This window comes from Sminthopsis crassicaudata, chromosome 2, assembly GCF_048593235.1.
Source record: "Sminthopsis crassicaudata isolate SCR6 chromosome 2, ASM4859323v1, whole genome shotgun sequence".
Classification (NCBI taxonomy): Eukaryota; Metazoa; Chordata; class Mammalia; order Dasyuromorphia; family Dasyuridae; genus Sminthopsis; species Sminthopsis crassicaudata.
The window spans coordinates 220,422,757-220,442,978 of NC_133618.1; the positions used below are offsets into that span (position 1 = coordinate 220,422,757).

The 20,222-nt window shown below is 33.5% G+C and overlaps 1 protein-coding gene across 1 annotated transcript in view; it reads left to right on the forward strand.

The window, feature by feature from the left end:
* NOL10 (nucleolar protein 10) overlaps nucleotides 1-20,222 on the forward strand; it is a 142,990-nt gene that overhangs the window by 62,681 nt on the left and 60,087 nt on the right. The window contains exons 11-13 of the mRNA XM_074288237.1: nucleotides 8,413-8,491; nucleotides 10,330-10,479; nucleotides 13,480-13,546. Of these exons, the coding sequence (XP_074144338.1) occupies nucleotides 8,413-8,491; nucleotides 10,330-10,479; nucleotides 13,480-13,546 (296 nt within the window). The remainder of the gene's footprint in view (nucleotides 1-8,412; nucleotides 8,492-10,329; nucleotides 10,480-13,479; nucleotides 13,547-20,222) is intronic.

The window sequence follows — 20,222 nt, forward strand, 5'->3', positions numbered from 1 at the left end:
AATCCTTAGAAAATATCCATGTATAAAGGTGTCAAATGTGATGGATTTGTATTTTTTTTTTTTTTAAGAGAGAATGCTTCAATCTATATTCACACACAATCAGTTCCTTCTCTGAGGTATGGATAGGATTTTTCATCTTAAGTTCTTCAGAAAGTCATGGATGATTATGGATGTTTGTCATTTACAGCTGGTCATCTCATAACACTGCTATTACTTTGTATACAGTACAGCTTGGCTTCTAGGTTTTTTGTTTTTTTCTTCTTGAAAGTATCCTACTCATCATTTCCCATAGAAAAATATTATTCCAGAAGCAGCTAAATGGTGCAGTGAATAGAGTTCCAGCCCTGAAGTCAGGAGGACCTGAGTTCAAATGTGGCTTCAGATACTTAAAATACTTCCTATGGTGTGACCCTGGGCAATTAATCCCAATTGCCTTGGCAAAAAATAGAAAGAAAGAAAAATAATATTCCATCACAAACATATACCAAAATTTATTGTGCCATTCCCCAATTGATGGGCTTCCCCTTAATTTCTAATTTTTTTTTTGTACATATAGGTCATTTCCCTTTTTTCCCCCAGTTTCTTTTAGTATTCATATCTAGCAGAAGTGGTGTTAGGTCAAAGTATGTACATGAATTTGTAGCACCTTGGGCACAGAGCATATCTTTTGATGTAATTAATTTGTCAGTTGGGATGTGGCTCTTATTTTTTATAAATTTGACTCAGTTACCTCTATGTTTGAGAAATAAGATCTTCTCATAGAAACTTGCTTCAGAATTCTTTTAACAATTACCATTGCTAACTATTTCCCCCCATTTATTCTCTGTCTCCTTTTAGTTTATCCCTCCTCAAAAGTGTTTTGGTGTTGATCACACCCTCCCCCAATATGCCCTTACTTTTATCACCACCACCCCCTTCCCATTTTATTTTTCCTTCTATTTTCCTGCAGGGTAAGATAAATTTTTGTACTCTTATTGAGTATGTATGTTATTTCCTCTTTGAGCCAATTCTGATAAGAATAAGGTAAACTCAATCAACCTCTCCTCTACTTATTTTTTCTTTTTTTAAAAGAACTTCTATGGTAGAATTTTATTGATTTTAATAAAGGTCAACAAAAAGTCTAAAGTAGGAACTCTCCTTATAAATCACTTTGCAGGCTATACTAATTGGTTGTATAGGGAATTTTTTTTTAATAATTTATTATTTTATAATTATAATTTTTTTTTAAACAGTACATATGCATGGGTAACTTTTTTTTTTACAACATTATCCCTTGTGTTCACTTTTCCAAATTTTCCCCTCCCTCCTTTTACTCCCTCCCCTAGATGACAGGCAATCCCATATATATTAAATGTGTTACAGTATAACCTAGGTATAATATATGTGTGTAAAACCAAATTTCTTGTTGCACGGTAAGAATTGGATTCCGAAGGTATAAGTAACCTGGGTAGAAAGACAATAGTGCAAACATTTTACACTCCTTTCCCAGTGTTCCTTCTCTGGGTGTAGCTGTTTCTATCCATCATTGATCAACTGGAACTGAATTAGATCTTCTTTATGTTGAAGATATCCACTTCCATCAGAATATATCTTCATACAGTATCGTTGTTGAAGTGTATAGTGATCTCCTGGTTCTGCTCATTTCACTCAGCATCAGTTCATGTAAGTCTCTCCAAGCCTCTCTGTATTCATCTTGCTGGTCATTTCTTACAGAGCAATAATATTCCATAACATTCATATACTATAATTTACCCAACCATTCTCCAAATGATGGGCATCCATTCATTTTCCAGTTTCTAGCCACTATAAAAAGAGCTGCCACAAACATTTTGGCACATACAGGTCCCTTTCCCATCTTTAGTATTTCTTTGGGGTATAAGCCCAGTAGTAGCACTGCTGGGTCAAAGGGTATGCACAGTTTGATAACTTTTGGGGCACAATTCCAGATTGCTCTCCAAAGTGGCCGGATTCTTTCACAACTCCAACAGTGCATCAGTGTCCCAGTTTTCCCACATCCCCTCCAACATTCATCATTATCTTTTCCTGTCATCTTAGCCAATCTGACAGGTGTGTAGTGGTATCTCAGAGTTTTCTTAATTTGTATTTCTCCGATCAGTAGTGATTTAGAACACTCTTTCATATGAGTGGATATAGTTTCAATTTCATCATCTGAGAATTGTCTGTTCATATCCTTTGACCATTTATCAATTGGAGAATGGTTTGGCTTCATATAAATTAGAGTCAGTTCTGTATATATTTTGGAAATGAGACTTTTATCAGAACCTTTAACTGTAAAAATATTTTCCCAATTTGTTACTTCCCTTCTAATCTTGTTTGCATTAGTATTGTTTGTACAGAAACTTTTTAGTTTGATGTAAACAAAATCTTCTATTTTGTGATCGAGAATGATCACTAGTTCTCCTCTGGTCATAAATTCCTTCCTCCTCCACAAGTCTGAGAGGTAGACTATCCTCTGTTCCTCTAATCTATTTATGATCTCATTCTTTATGCCTAAATCATGGACCCATTTTGATCTTATCTTGGTATATGGTGTTAAGTGTGGGTCCATATCTTCTTTTCTTTCTTTTTCTTTTTCTTTTTTTTTTTTTTTTTTTTTTTTTTTTTTTTTTGGTGGGTCCATATCTAATTTCTGCCATACTAATTTCCAGTTTTCCCAAGAGTTTTTTTCAAATAATGAATTCTTATCCTCAAAATTGGTATCTTTGGGTTTGTCAAACGCTTGATTGTGTAGTTGTACCCCTGTTTTGTCCTGTGTACCTAATCTGTACAGGGATTTTTAAAACAAGAAAAACAATTTTAGAAATGGCATTCCTAGCCCATAGCACTTGGAAATTAAAAGTGAATTGCAGTGGAATTGGCTGCTTCAATAATTAATGGGCTCCCCATTACTGAGGGTTTTCATTAGAACTTAAATGAACACTTGTCATGAAAGAGATTATGGGGATTCCTGTCAGGTATTATTTGGAATAGAATGTCCTCTGTAATAGCATTAATTATAATGAAATTTTACCTGTATGCATTAATTTTTTTTTAAATGAAATGCCACTTGGTCTGGTAAGTGGCATAGTGGATAGAACACTGATCCAGGAGTCAGGGGAACCGAGTATAAATGCAGCCTCAGATGCTTACTAGCTATGCAACTGGACAAGTTATTTAACCCCAGTTGCCTCCAAAAAGAAAAAGAAATGTCATCTTTTGCTTGGAATTAATCCAGTTAAGAGTTTTCTCTTATTACTCTTTAAGAACTTTGATGTAATGAGAAGACAAGGATAGTCACTTTTTGTTTGTATAAAGGTGTTTCCTTTTGGAACTAAAATTACTTATCAGAATACATGATGCTTAATGTATATTTAATTTCCCATCTGACTTTAACCATAGTTGCAAGATTGGAAGGGACCTTCCTGATAACGTAATCTAAATCATGCCCAAATCATTAGTTTTGTCTCTAAAAGTCCTATAGGCTATTCATTAAGCATCTGATAGCTCCCCTTAGAGCTACTCTTAATGTCCATCCGTCGACGGCACAGCTAGGCCATACTTACCCGTCTTCGGGCACCAACCCGCATCCCATAGAGACAGACCACCAGAAGGTAGGGGTGAAGCGAAAGAGATCTTTATTCTGAGATAGCATATATTTATACCCCACTGATGATATGGGGGAAGGAACCTGGCATAATGGGATTGGCCCGAGGAGAAGGATGGAGGCATGCTAGGCTTTGAGAGCACCAAGGAGGGAGGTGTGGTACCTGGAATCAGACACTGCCTCTTGGGGCTATGCCTGGGGACTTGCCTGTGCCTCAGAACCTCTCATCCCTCAGGTCCTCCCATATGCCTTGAACTGCATTCCTTCCTTCTAGAGGCTTTTTAACCCTTGCAGAAGGCAGGACTCATCTTTAGTTTCAGCTGATTTAAAAAACAAATTGTGCTGTATACAGTTGCTGTAAATTACCTTAAGTTCTCAGTAAAATTTGAATCCTTTTTCCTCCCATTTTTGGAAACTTTTTTATGGTTCAGACTGTCTCTTTGTACTTCATATTCCATAATCCTCTAGTATGGCTTGAGTAGGCATGTATGCATTCCTCCTTCCCCTCTACTTTTTTCATAATTTTGAATGTTTTTCTTATGGTCAAAGTATCTAATTCAGTATTTATTTTGTGACTCTGCATAAGTGATTTAATCTTCCTGAATCTCAGTTTCTTCATCTTCAAAATGGGTATAGAAATATTTGTATATTTGTTCCCTAGGGTTGTGAGAAAAAGCACTTTAAAAACTTTAACATGTTCTAGAAATATGAGTTATAACTACTGAGATGAAAAGTTTTTCTTGTTCCCTTATATGACTCACTGGGCAAATTTAAAGTTTTATCTTTATTAGTTAGTCTTTGCCTTATCAAATATGTATATGTCTATGTATGTATACATATCTACCTATCTATCTATCTATTATCTATCTTGTTTGTCTGTATCTCTATTTCTAACATTTGTTTCTTTTGGTATGTGCCCAGTAATTGAATTTCTGTGTCAAAGGCTATTGGTAATTTAGCAACTTTTCTCGTATCATTCCAAATTGTTATCCAGGTTTTTAGATCAATGCACAGCCCATCAATAGTATGGTCTGTTATTTCTATTATAGGCAATATGAATGTTATTCTCTTTGCATTTATTACTTTATGATGCATCAATTTATATGAACAAAAATGCAAGCAGACAATAACAAAGAGCGTAAATGCTATGTTGTGGTCCACACTCACTTTCCATAGTTCTTTTGATGGGTGTAGCTGGTTTTCTTCATTACTGAACAATTAGAACTGATTTGGATCATCTCATTGTGGAAGAGAGCCATGCCCATCAGAACTGATCATTATATAGTATTGTTGTTGAAGTATATAATGATCTCCTGGTTCTGCTCATTTCACTTAGCATCAGTGAAGTCTCTACAGGTCTCTCTGAAATCATCCTGCTGGTCATTTCTTACAGAACAATAATATTCCATAACATTCATATACTACAATTGATTCAGGCATTCTCCAATTGATGGGCATCCAGTTTCTAGCCACTCCACAAAGAGCTGCCATAAACATTTTGTAATTCTAATTTTAGCTCCAGAGTATTTGAATTGTTTTTTTCTTGCTTCTTGCAAAATTTTCTCTTTAATCTGGGGGTTTTGAAATTTGGTGATTTTTCTGTGTTTTCCACAAAGGATGATGATAGGTGGATTTTTTTTTTCTATTTTTACTTTCCCCTCATGTTCTTTCACTTCAGGGCAATTTTCTTAGATTATTTCCTACATTATTGTGTTAAAGTTTTCTTTGTGGTCACAGCTTTCAGGCATCCAGTTATTTTTTCTCTTCTTGATCTGTTCTCCAGATCTGCTATTTTTCTTATGTTTCACATTCTGTTCTCTTTTCTCATTCATTTTAATCTGTTTAGTTATTTCTTGATGTCTCATAGCTTTACTGCCTTCCCCTTGCTCAATTCTAATTTTCAAAGAATTATTTTCATCTTTGAGACTCACTTCCTTTTCTAGTTAACTTTCATAATCTTCTTGTTTTTCTTGAATGGTTTTATTTTATTTTTTAATTTTTCATCCATGTCTCCCATTTGATTTTTAAATTCTTTTTTGAGTTCTTCTATAAACTCTCTGGGTAGAGAGCCATTTCACATTACTCTTTGGGATAGAAGCTTTTTTTTTCTTCAGTGTCATCCTCAGAAAATGAACCCAAGTTTTCCCTGTTCTCATAATAGGTTTCTATGGTACATCATTTCTTCTTTGCCGGTTCATTTAAAAAAAAAAATAATATGTATTAGTGTAAGCACCTCTAATGATGGGGTAAGAGAATGGTGCCTCAAACTTCCCTTCAGCTCTCCACTTTGACTAGGAATCCCAAACTAAGACCTCCACTCTCCTCCAAGTGCCCACAGCCAGCAGCGTCTCTGTATTCTCCGGGTGGTGGTTCCTTTTCACCTTCAGCCACCTCTCAGAAGTACAGCTGGGCCTGGCATTCCTAATCAGGTGAATCACTCAGTCTTCCTGGACTCAGACCCCAACTCCACAAAGAGTTTGGGAATGAAAGTCTCTGTGGTTCCTATTGAGATTTCAGCCACATTCAGCTAGCCAGAGGGGGTCCTGGCTTGGTGTTTCTGTGGAGTTAGCCTGGAGGCATTTGTATTTCGCTGGGGTCTTCAGATCTTGTTGCATTATCCAGAAGGATTCCTGTTCTGCTCCAAATCTTCTTGATTTTTCACCAGTCTGTGTTTGCCCTAGGGTTCAAAAAACAAAAAAGAAGTGAATGTAGCCTGTGTTGATTTACATTCACTCTTTTAATTTTATTTCATTTATTTATTCATTTGTTCATTCATTCATTCATTTATTTACTTATTTGTTTACTTACTGAGGCAATTAGGGGTTAAGTAACTTGCCCAGGGTCACACAGCTGGGAAGTGCTAAGTGTCTGAGACCAGATTTGAACTCAGTTCCTCCTGACTTCAGGGTTGATAGTCTATCCACTGTGCCACTTAGCTGCCCTACATTCAGTCTTTTTAGTTCTTTCTCTGGATGCAGATGGTGTTTTCTGTCCAAAGTTTTATTGGGATTGCTTTGGATCACTGACCACTGAGAAGAACCAAATCTTTCATAGTTGATCATCACACATTCTTGCTGTTATTGTCTATTGTTTCGCTCAGCATCAATTCATGTAAATCTTTCCAGTCTTTTCTATTATCAGATTGTTTATCATTTTTTTATAAAATAATAATATTCCATTATCTTCATGTACCACAACTTGTCCAGCCATTCCTCACTCTTTTTTCAATTATTTGCTATCACAAAAAGAGTTGCTACAAACATTTTTGCAAATGTGGGCCCTTTTCTCTCCTTTATAATTTCTTTGGTATACAGACCCAATAATGGCATTGCTGGATCATTGTGTATGTACAGTTTGATAGCCTTTTGGCTTTCCAGAATGGTTGGATCATTTCACAGCTCCACCAGCACTGTATGTGTTCCAGTTTTCCCACATTCCCTCCAACATTTATCATTATCTTTTCCTGTCGTCTTAGCCAATTTAAGAGGTATGGTGGTATCTCAGAGATGTTTTAATTTGCATTTCTCTATTCAATAGTGATTTATAGCATTTTTTTCTTTTTCTTTTTTTTAAATTAATTTTATAATTATACATTTTTTTTGACAGTATATATGCATGAGTAATTTTTTTATAACATTATCCCTTGTATTCATTTTTCCAAATTTTCCCCTCCCTTCCTCTACTCCCTCCCCTAGATGACAGGCAATCCCATACATTTTACATGTGTTACAGTATAACCTAGATACAATAAATGTGTGTAAATCCAATTTTCTTGTTGCACGTTAAGTATTGGATTCCGAAGGTATAAGTAAGCTGGATAGAAAGACAGTAGTGCTAACAGTTTACATTCAATTCCCAGTGTTCCTTCTCTGGATGTAGTTGTTTCTGTCCATTATTGATCAGCTGGAAGTGAGTTGGACCTTCCATCAGAATACGTCCTCATACGGTATTGTTGTTGAAGTGTATAGTGATCTTCTGGTTCTGCTCATTTCACTCAGCATCAGTTCATGCAAGTCTCTCCAAACCTTTCTGAATTCATCCTGATTTACAGCATTTTTTCATAATAAATGTAATTTACATCATCTGAAAGTTGTCTGTTCATATCCTTTGACCATTTATCAGTTGGGGAATGACTTGTATTCTTATAAATTTGATGCAGTTGTTTATATATTTTAGAAATGAGATCTTTATCAGAAATACTAACTGTAAAGATTTTTTTTTTTTTTTTTTTTTGGTCCAGCTTTGCACTTCCCTTTTAACCTTGTTTCTGTTGGTTTTGTTTGTGCAAACCCTTTTTAATTTAGTGTAATCAAAGGTGTCCATTTTGCCTTTCAAAGTTCACTAGTTCTTATTTGGTCATAAATTCTTCTCTTTTTCAAAGAGCTATTTCTCTTTCTAATCCTATTTGCATTAGCCAGACTGGAAGCAGATCCAAAATTTAGTACTATTACACAGTACTTTTTTATAGCATGATTAAAATAGAGTATATACATATATACATATATACATATATACATATATATATATATATATATATATATATATATATATATATATATAGTCATGTTGAATGTTTTAATCTGATTTTATAATTTTTAAAAATGTTAAAATATTCTAGATGATTTTTTGTTGATAGTTATAAAGCTAGTATAATATATTAGAAATAATGTTACTTTATCTTTCTTTTATGATATATATTTATATTGGCTGCCTAAATTGAAAATCAAAAAGTGATTTCACTCTTCCCCCCTAACATTGGATATGTAAGTCTTTAATCATATAAATGGAACACACATTGTGTCTTTCAGGATAGACAGTTTACCTACAATCTCAGCCCTGAAATTTAATGGTGCTTTGAACATGGCAGTTGGAACATCTACAGGACAGGTAAATATGTTGCAAATTGAAACTGCAGTTTATCTAGTCTTTGTTGATGATGTGGAAGAATGCCTTTTATTAGGTTGCTCATAAATATGGTCATTTATACTTAAGGTTTCAAGGATGATATTGCTAAAAATTACTTCACATTTGGTAGTTGAGAGCCAATCTAATGGATATATTTATTCTCAAAATTTTTTTCTGTATTAACTTACTCACTACAAAACTATATCTTTAGGTCATAAGTTATCTTAGCTTCTATAGAAATTACTCTACTAAATTAACATTTCATGCTATAATTGTAGTTTCCCATAGGCTTTTTTATTTTGTTTTTTGGTTGAGGTTTGGTAGGGTTTTTTTGGGGGGGAAGATGAGGCAATTGGAGTTAAGTGACTTGCCCAGGGTCACACAGCTACTAAGTATTAGGTATCTTAGGCCAGATTTGAATCAAGTTCTTATTTCAGGGCCAGTGCTCTGTCCACTTTGCCATCTAGCTGCCCTAGGCTTACATATTTTGCAATGTTGAGATTATCTTATTCACTTCCCTTATTTTTATAGATGAAGATATAGAGAGAAGTTTAATGGCTTATATTTGGTCATGTAGACAGTAAATAGAAGAGCCAAATTTAACCAGTGTCCTAAGACTGTAAATCTAATGTCTGTCAACTTCTCCCAGGTTGCATTCCTGGGGGAGGCATGACAAGGGGTCAACATAAGAAATCTCTATTTGAATGTCTGTCTTTCACAAAATAATGTTGATGATATTATTTAAGGTCCATTTACCCTTGTGATAAATTCTTCCATATCAGTATCATGAAAAAATGTGTCTGTCCCTTTGAATTTGGATTTCTAAAAAACAATGTGCAATGAATATTATGAAATCCATAAAAATACGATATGTTTCCCTTTGTACCTTTGCAGTCAGGAAACTCGGAGCTAATTTCAGGGCTTATCTGAAATAGCTCAATTTATTCAAGCTGCCTGGCAATATTAATTACTTGACTCTTTACTCCTTTTTCTTAGATTTTGTTATTTTTTTATTTTAGGTTTTTTAATTTTATAGATACCTCATTCATTTAAGAGATAGATATTATGTTATTTACTTATTTATTCATTCATTTATTTGTTTGTTTGTTTGTTTGTTTTTTCTTTCTTTTAAGAAGCACATACCAAGGGTAGCTAGATGGCACAGTGGATAGAGCACAGGCCTGAAGTCAGGAGGGCTTGAGTTAAAATCTGATCTCAGACACTTAACCCTTCCTACTGTTGTGTGATCCTGGGCAAATCACTTAACCCTAATTGCCTCAGGGAAAAAAAAGAATGAAAGAGAGAAAGAAAGAAAGAGAAGGAAGGGAGGGAGAAAGGAAGAAAGAAAGAAAGAGGAGGGAGGGAGGAAGGAAGAAAAGAAAGAAAGAAAGAGAAAGGAAGGAAGGAAAGAAGAAAGATAGATAGATAGATACATTCATACATACATACATACATACATACATACATACTTTTTTGGGTGAAGCAAATAGTTCCTTCATTATACCAGGAACTTTTCCTTTCAATGTTCAAGTGCTTCCCAAATTTAAGAAATTTTTCAATGGGAAGATCAAGTTCAACATTTATTAGGGAATCCCAGTCATGGGTAAATAAAGTACAAAAAGCTTATTTTCTAATCACATTGGAAAGATTATTTTTTGAATATTCTGAATATTTTGCTGAAGAGAATATTAATAGTAAAATAATTAGAAAGGTACCACCCTGCTGGAGATCCAAAATAATTTATTTCTGTTTTCTTTGTGGTTATTTTGGTAATTCTAGATTTCTATAATATGGAAAACTTTTAATTTTTTTTTTTTCAGGTTTTGTTGTATGATCTTCGTTCTAGCAACCCATTATTGGTTAAAGATCACCAGTACGGTCTAGCTATTAAATCAATCCAGTTCCAGAATTCATTAGATTTAATTTTATCTGCAGACTCTCGAATCATCAAAATGTGGAACAAAGACACAGTAAGTGTTGTTGTCCTTAATTTCCATTTCTTCATTTGCCCTTTTGATATTATCTTGAAAAGATATCAGCTTTTTTAAAATTGGATTTTCTGTTTAATCAGATGTAAAACAAATCTGTACAAAGGGTAACTGAAGCTAATATTGCATTAGAGAACATGCTTTTTTGCAACATATATCCAAAAAAGAAAATAAGTAGTCTAATATATGATAAACATAGTAGAAATATATATTAAATCCAATATATGCATACATATTCATACAGTTATCGTGCTGCATAAGAAAAAAAGTAGCAAAATAAAATGCAAGCAAACAACCACAAAAAGAGTGAAAATGCTATCTCATGAACCACATTCAGTTCCCACAGTCCTCTTTCTGGGTGTAGACGGCTCTCTTCATCACTGAATAATTGGAACTGTTTTGAATCATCATCTTGTTGAAAAGAGCCATGTCTGTCAGAATTGATCATCATATAAGCTTGCTGCCGTGTACCATGATCTCCTGGTTCTGCTCATTTCACCTAGAATCAGTTCATGTAAGTTTCTCTAGTCCTTTCTGAAATCATCCTGCTGATCATTTCTTATAGAACAATAATATTGCATAACATTCATATACCATAACTTATTCAGCCATTCTCCAACTAATTGGCATCCACTCAGTTTCCAGGTTCTTGCCACTACAAAGAGGGCTGCCACAAACATTTTTGCACATGTGGGTTCCTTTCCCTCATTTAAAATCTCTTTGGGATATAGGCCCAGTATAGACACTGCTGGATCAAAGGGCACGCACAGTTTGGAAACCCCTTGGGCATAGTTTCAAATTGCTCTCCAGAATGGTTGGATCAGTTCACAATTCCACCAACAATGTATTAGTGTCCCAGTTTTCCCATATCTCCTCCAGCATTCATTATTATCTTTTCCTGTCATCTTACTCAATCTGACAGGTATCACAAAATGTTTTAAAGGACACAAGACATTTATAATAAATGTGTATTAAGCATTAGCTTCACTTAGTAAAAGAAAAAACAATAGCAATCTTTCAAAAATGAATATAAAAGTACATTGAAAATATTAAATAAACTTATTCCCTCCAGACTTATTTCAGACAATTAGGTATACATTCCAGTTTTCCCAATTATAGATTCTTGATGTATAGTTGTAGATAAAATTGTTGATACTGAGTCAGCACTCATGGATATATCTAAAAGTTCCAGTGATTTCCACATTCAACATATGTGATAGTTGCCAAACAGCTTTAAAAAAAGGAAATGTCTGAAGAACAAAAGTCACCTTTTTTGATGGTGTTTCTTTCCCCATTCTATCATGCCAGCATATACCCAAAGAGTATGAAAGAAATCTCTACTCTTTGCAATCGATCTTTTTTCAAAATTTGTGTCTCTTCTGTCTTACTTTTGGGGTTGGACTTTATTATGAATTATTTGTTAATGTCTTTTTTTTTTTTAAATTAATTTTATAATTATAAATTTTTTTTGACAGTATATATGCATGAGTAATTTTTTTTTATAACATTATCCCTTGTATTCATTTTTCCAAATTTTCCCTTCCCTCCCTCCCTCTACTCCCTCCCCTAGATGACAGGCAATCCCATACATTTTACATGTGTTACAGTATAACCTAGATACAATAAATGTGTATAAATCCAATTTTCTTGTTGCACATTAAGTATTGGATTCCGAAGGTATAAGTAACCTGGGTAGATAGACAGTAGTGCTTAGAGTTTACATTCAATTCAATTTCTTCTCTGGGTGTAGTTGTTTCTGTCCATCATTGATCAACTGGAAGTGAGTTGGATCTTCTTTATGTTGAAGATATCTACTTCCATCAGAATATATCTTCATACAGTATTGTTGTTGAAGTGTATAGTGATCTTCTGGTTCTGCTCATTTCACTCAGCAGTTTGTTAATGTCTTAATTGTTTTTACCACATTGTAAGCTTTTTGAAAGCAAAAACTATCCTTCACTTTGTATTCTCGATGCCTACTACAGTTCCTTGTACATAGTAGATCATAATAATTTATATTTTATTGAATTTCTACCTTGAAAAGCACATGGCTTCTAGTTTTACAGCTTTAGAAAAAAATCAAAACAATTTTTCTTCCTTTGCCCCATCCTGATCCCTTTCTGGTTTATCTCCCAGAGTCTTCTTTTAATTTTAAATGATAAATGTAAGATTTGACATTGAAGTTCCTGATAGGAACTTCAAAATTAGCTCTGTGATAATCTTGTTTTAAGTTGTTGAAATAAATTTCATTTGACTTTTTTTATTTGTAAATAAATATTTCTTTTGAACCAATACATAAACTATATAAATAGTTTTTTTTTTTTGTTTGTTTTTTTACTTTTCTGCCTTCCTTTATTGATCCCTTTCTTCTCCATGACACTATTTTAGTAGTTGCTTTATGAGTTGTTTTGTTTCATTTTCTGAATTGGATCATTTAAGATCTCAAGTGGGATTTTTGTAAGTAATTTTTAAAAAATTGCTCACATATTATGTACAATTCGGTGCAGATAAGTTTTAAAAGATGATCTTGTACTTTTTCCCCTTCTTTGTTTTCATTTTTTGGTAATTTGATTTGCCTCCTTTTTGAACTGGTTAATAGACACATTTAATTATCAGATATTTACTAAAGACTGGTTAATTTAAATGTGATATATTTTGTAAATAATGCATTTTTTTTTCTTTTTCTTTTCTTTTTTTTTTTTTTTTTTTTGCTTAAAAAAACTGTTGGTTCTTAGTGTTACTTTGAATGAGTTTACTTAAGTTCTCTTGTTTGTTAAAATAACTAGGTAGCACAGTGGATAGAATACCAGCCTTGCAATCAGAATGACTTGAGTTCATATCTAACCTCAGATACTTAACAGTGACTAGCTGTGCAACTCTAGGAAAGTCACTTAACCCCATTGTCTCATCAAAAATAAATAAGTACATGCATAAATTTAAATTTATTTTAGTAGTTAATTTTCCTCTTTTTTTCTTTTACAGGGGAAAATATTTACTTCCTTGGAACCTGAACATGATATTAATGACGTCTGTCTCTATCCAGATTCAGGTAATATATCAAATATTCATTCAGTGTATGTGTTGTTGGCCTTCAAGTTTATCTCGTTTCATAGGATAGACAGGATTTGTCTGGGTCAGACTAGTATTTGCGTGATACATTAGCTGGGAAAAAACCAAGAGCAGGAAGTGGTGTAGATGATTCAGAAAAGGGCATTCTTACCTCTGACTCACTTATCATGGTTATTAGTAGTAAGTTATTATAGGATGTTGATAGATATCTGTGGCGTGGTGAAGTGGAATTTTTAAGATACACAGGGTAACTTTTATGTAATTATAAAATGACATTCCATATATAAAAACACTACATTTTAAAGCTGTTTGTATTTATTGAGAAATTCCTTGCTAATACTGAGGAATAAGTTCTTCATTTTATCTAATTGGGGCTTTCTAATTTCCAAAAGTACCAAATCAGGAAATCTTACTTTCCCATAAACCTTTGAGGTTTAAGAGTTTGAGAAGAACCCTAGTTAAATGGGTCATCTCTCTACCAGACTCTAATTCTTTTTTATGAAATGTCCATGTCCATATAATTTGTATATCTATACAAATCTATACAAAAAAGGACCAAAGATCAGCATGGTCATACATAAGGAGAGTGTTCCAAGTATTGGTATTTCAACCCAAGAATCTTTAAAAAAATATTTTTTTTTTAAAAATCTTTTTTTTTGCTGATTTTAATGAAAATCATTCTATAACAAATATACTAAAACTGCAGTAAATTAAATGCAGCAATTATGTTTATTTGAATTTTTTTACAGGTAACTGATGGAAATGAGTATTTTTTAAAAGACATTTCTCCTTTGCAAAGCACATTCTTTGCCTGATGAAATTAATATATTATGTTGTTTATTTTTATGTAAGTTTTCAAAAGATGATTTTTAAAAAAGGCTAATGACCAAGGAACATGTTTTGTAAGATCTATAAATATACTAGTGAAGAGCCTTTTAATAGCTATTTTGAGCTTCATTTATTTACATTTGGTTATCTTTACCTCAATAAAACTACATTCCCCATTCACTTTTTTTTTTTTTTTAACAATCCCCCCCCCCCCCCCCAGGCTGGGGTTAAGTGACTTGCCCAGGGTCACCCAGCTAGGAAATGTTAAGTGTCTGAGACCAGATTTGAACTTGGGTCCTCCTGAATTCAAGGCTGGTGCTCTATCCACTGTGCCACCGAGCTGCCTCCCCCCCCCCCCTTTTTTTTTTTTTTTTTTTTTTTAACAATTATTAATTATTTTTGTAAGTCAAAAATGAAAGAGCCCCTACTTTCAAGAGGCTTACATTTTATTCATTCATTCTAGTTAATAAATAAACTAATAAATAATAAAATAAATTAGTAAACTCATGGTCATTTTAAGGGAAAGAGAGCACCTATAACTAAGAAGATAAAAAAGCTTTCCATAGGTGATAACACATAAACTAAGCCTTGAAGGAAGTTAAGAGAGTGTGGAGTCAGTTCACTTTATGCCTAAAGATTAATGCTTAAAAAACATAGAGATAGGATTTGGCATGCAAAGTGTAATTAAGAGCAAGTAGACCTATTTGATTAACTGGTACACTTAGCACATGAAGGGGAGTAAGTAATACAGATAGATTTAATAGTAGTTATGCTAATCTGTGGTTTTTGCATTGTATCTAGAGTCTATAGCAAAGCCATTGTAATTTTTGAGTAAATGATATTGTCAGGCTTCTGTAGTAGGAAGATTATTTTGGCAACTGTAAATGGAGGAAGAATTGGAGAAAGGAGAAATCAGAGGCTAAGAGTCTAATTATAATAGTCTTAAAGTGAGACAAGATGAAATCTTGAGCTAGGTGATGGTTATATGAAGGAAAGGATTAGGATGGATATGAGAAGTAGTAAGGAAGTAGAAGTGATAAGTTTTAACAACGAAATTGGATCTGAGGTTGGTACAATGAGAGTGAAAAGTTGGGACTCTAAGGATGTGATCCTTGGTGAGTATTGGAAGGCTATTAGTACCTTCAGTAGAAATAGGAAAGTTTGGAGGAAATAGAAATTTTGAGAAGAGTTTTTTTAATACCCTTTATTTTAAAAAAAATTAATAATCACTTTTTATTTTCAAAATACTTACAAAGATAGTTTTTAACATTCACCCTTGCAAAACTTTTATGTTCCAGATTTTTTTCCTACCCTTCCATCCATCCTCTCCCTAGATAGCAAGTGAGGCAATATAAGTTAAATATGTGCAATTCATCTAAATATATTTCTACATTTATCATGTTGCACAAGAAAAATCAGATCAAAAAAGGAAAAAAAAAACCAAGAAAGAAAATAAAAAGCAAGCAAACAACAATTACAAAGATGAAAATAATATGTTGTGATCTACATTCAGTTCCTACAGTTCTTAGTCTGGATGCAGATGGTTCTTTCTAATAAGTCTTTTGGAATTGGCCTAAATCATCTACTTTTGAAAAGAGCCAGGTCTATCACAATTTATATACAATGTGTGTTGCTGTGTACAATGTTTTTTTTTATTCACTTTACTTAGCATCAGTTCATATAAGTCTCTTCAGGCTTTTCTGAAGTTATCCTGTTGATCATTTCTAATAGGACAATAATATTCCATTACATTCATATACAATAACTTATTCAGCCTTTCCCCAACTGATGGGCATCCACTCATTTTCCAGTTCTTTGCCACTACAAAAAGAACAAAATACAAACATTTTTGCACATATAGGTCCATTTCCCTTTTTTATGATCTCTTTGGTATGTAGGCCCAGTAGCTCTTTGGGCATAGTTCCAAATTGCTCTCCAGAATGGTTGGATTAGTTCACAACTCTATCAATAAGGTATTAGTGTCTCAGTTTTCCTACATCCCCTCCAACATTCATCATTTTATTTTCCTGTAATTTTAGTCAGTCTGCGAAGTATGTAGTAGTATTGAGGAAAATTCTTCTTATATTCAGATAGAGATGTCTAGCTCTGGAGAGATAAATCCTAGAAATACAGATTTAAGAGTCAATATGAATAGAGATAATAATTGAAAACTATCATAGTTGAAGAGATCCTAGAAGAGGCCCTAGTACAAAGCCTTAGTGGAAGTTCACTCATATTGGAAGATGGGCCTTAGATAATGCTTGAGCTACAAATATAGTCAGAAGTGCCAGGGGATAATTAGAAAAATATATTGTTAATGAAAGCTGAGGGAGGGACAATTGCCAAAATCAGCAGAGGTAGAGAGTAGAAAATGCCATTAAACTCAGCAATTAAGAAATAATTGGTAACTTTGGAGAAAGCAGCTTCAGTCAAGAGGTGTGGAAACCAGATTTTTTTTATGCTGTTGACAAATGAGAATAGAAATGGAGTGAAATACAAATTATTTTTCCTAGAAATTTAGGGATGAAAGAGAAGGGAAACAGAAGACAGTAAGTAAAGAATATAAGAGGACAAGCCAAGACTGGATTATATTTGTAGATAAGAAAGGATAAGCAGATCAACATTGTCACCCTCTTCTGCCATTTTTTAAGATCCCTAATTCAAACTAGTTCTGTTATTTTTATGTTTATTTATGTACTTTGTGAGATATTTAGGGTTTAGTGGGCTCACCTGGAAACTACATTATTTCTGTGGAAAAATTCATGAGTTTCAGATAAACATTTGCACATTTGGACCATAGTATATCTGCAATACTGTATTTTTTCCATCTTAAATTGCTTGTATTCTTCATCTTAAGGAGACTGAAAGCAGATAAGGAAAGACTGAAAATTTGAGAGATTGAATTGATTATCTAAGAGACAATTTTCCATAGGAGACAGGGATATGATTAAGTATACAATTGGCAAAGTGGGATTGGCATTTCTAAGTAGATGGGGCCTCTTCAGAGATTAAAGCAAAAGAAATCATAGGTTGTTGTAGAGAGATTTTGAAGTATAGACCAGGGGAGGGGAAGGAAAGGGAGGAAGAAAAGGCTTAAGATGGAGAGCCTCCATTTTCTTAGTAAAATAAGTATCAAAATGTCTTCTACACAGCCTCATGAGTCAGGTATTGCCCATATTAATTTATTTTACAAATGGATGAGCTGAGATTCAGTAAAGTAAAGTAATTTGTCCAAGGTGAAATGCCTATTAAGCAGCAGAGCTGGGGCTTAAGCCCCTTTCTTTTGACTTCAAGTTCAGTGCTGTTTCTTGACAATATGATGATGCCTCATAAATATTTTCCTATCAACTTAAATTTTTTTTTTAAAATGATGTCTTTTTTATACTTTTGAAAATTAATTTGATATTATAACCCTCCCCTTTTCCTATTATCCCCTCAAGGGTTAAGGGACTGTCAGTCATCCACATATCCCCTATTAATGGAACTTAGTTGAATCAAACTTCTTCTCTCACTTATACCTTTTAAAGAACTGGACTAAATAGCATGGAGAACTTTATGAGGATAGGGCAAGGATGTGATATTTTGGGGGAAATGATAACTGTCTCCCATTATCTGAAGAGTTGTCATGAGGTAGGTTTATTTATTCTGCTAGCTTCAGAGGGAAATATAAGGGTATAAATAGAATATTTAGGGAGACAGATTTCAAGTCAATAAAAGTTAGTCCCTTCTGAAAATAGACAGCTTGAAGTAGTGCATTCCCTGTTTTGTTTTGTTTTTTTTTTTGTTTTTAATTAATTTTATAATTATAACTTTTTTTTGACAGTACATATGCATGGGTAATTTTTTACAACATTATCCCTTGCACTCATTTCTGTTCCAAATTTTCCCCTCCTTCCCTCCACCCCCTCCCCTAGATGGCAGGCAGTCCCATACATGTTAAATATGTTATAGTATATCCTAAATACAATATGTGTATGTAGAACCAAATATCTTGTTGCACAGGAAGAATTGGATTCAGAAGGTAAAAATAACCTGGGAAGAAAAACAAAAATGCAAACAATTTACACTCATTTCCCAGTGTTCCTTCTCTGCGTGTAGTTGATTCTGTACATCATTGATCAATTGGAACTGAATTAGATCTTCTTTATGTTGAAGATATCCACTTCCATCAGAATACATCCTCATATAGTATTGTTGTTGAAGTGTATAATGATCTCCTGGTTCTGCTCATTTCACTTGTTCCCTGTTTTTTTGAAGAATTTTTGATTCTTTCATTAGGTAGCTGTTTGGAACATATGAATTGTGAGGTTTTTTCCCATTTGGTAATTAAGGAATTAGGGTTGGCTAAAGTGGGACTCAGAGCTTCTTGGGAGAACTGTGACGCTAGAAAGTTATATATAAAGAATCTGGGGACAGGTGCAAAATGACAAGGGAGAGAGGTGCTAATGCAAACTTTATATCAAAATTTTTGCCTAGGGTTAGTTGTGAACTTACAGAAGAGGGAACATGAACATCGTCACCCTCTTCTGCCATTTTTTTAAATTCTTAATTCAAACTAATTTATTTATGTACTTTGTGAGATATATAGCCTTTAGTGGACTCACCTGGAAACTTAAGCACCTACATTATTTTTACAGAAAAATTAATTAATTCCAGATAAAACATTTGCACATTTGGACCATAGTATGTTTGCAATTTAGGGACTGTATTTTTTTTTATCTTAAATTGCTTGTGCTCTTCAAAAACTTCCATTTAATAAGCTAAATACATTGGTGCATATTGACATGGTTTCTAAGCATGGCATTAAATAAAGGTAAAAGCAAACACAAAGAAAAACTTCCCAGCCTTTTTCTCCCTCTGGCAATGGTATTTACTTGTAGACTGTCTACGTATAAATTGTATGAGACAGTGGCCAGTGCCAGATGCTTCAAAGAGAGACTTGATACTCTCATAGTATCTGATCATAAGAAACTAGACCATTGTAAGGTTCTCGTGTTGACTTCAGGCACTGAGTGCCTTTTGATCCTGGAAAAATTATTTGTGTTGTTGCTATTTGTTTTATTTACTCTTGTTTCTCAGAAGGTCTTTGTATCTCTCCCTAAATTAACTTTCCTCTCAGTGGTTTGAAAAGAAACTTTTTTGTTTCTGTTTATTAGTAACTTCTGGTATTCCTTAGGCATTATAAAATTATTTATCTTTGACATTTATAATTGGTTTTTCCTTGACATTCCCCAGCTTAGATATAGACAATCTGCTTATATCTTTAATTCCATATAAGGTTGTCATTAACTCATGCCTCATTGAAAAAATAAATCTAGCTCAATCTAGTAGCAGTTCTCTCATGTAATCAGATTAGTCTTTTCTGTGGTTTGATAGGTGTGGCTGTGTTCTCTTGTGAGATGCAGTGTTAAGAAACAAATCCAGTGGAGACAGGTTGGGAAGCTGTCTTTTGATCAAGAAGCTTCTTTTTAATTGGGAGATATTTCCTATCATTCAACAAAAGCATATTAGTCCCTATGATTTTTTTCTTTTTAAATTGTAGTTGAAGACTTTTGAAAATTGCCTCAAACTCATTGTTTGTAACAATATTTGAAGCATAGTCATAATGTGCTTATTGTAGACTTAGAGTTTTCCTCTGAATTTGAATTTTTTGTTTTGCCATAAAAGTTGTTGAAATACTAGGGCTTTTTATAGGACTCAGTAGTTATTGAGACTTTAGGATGAATGCTTCTGAATGTTGTGATATTGATTAGATATCGTGTGTGTTTGTGTGTTTTAAGCATTTGCTTTATCTGGATCTTAGTTTTTGCCTTTCTAGACTTCATTGG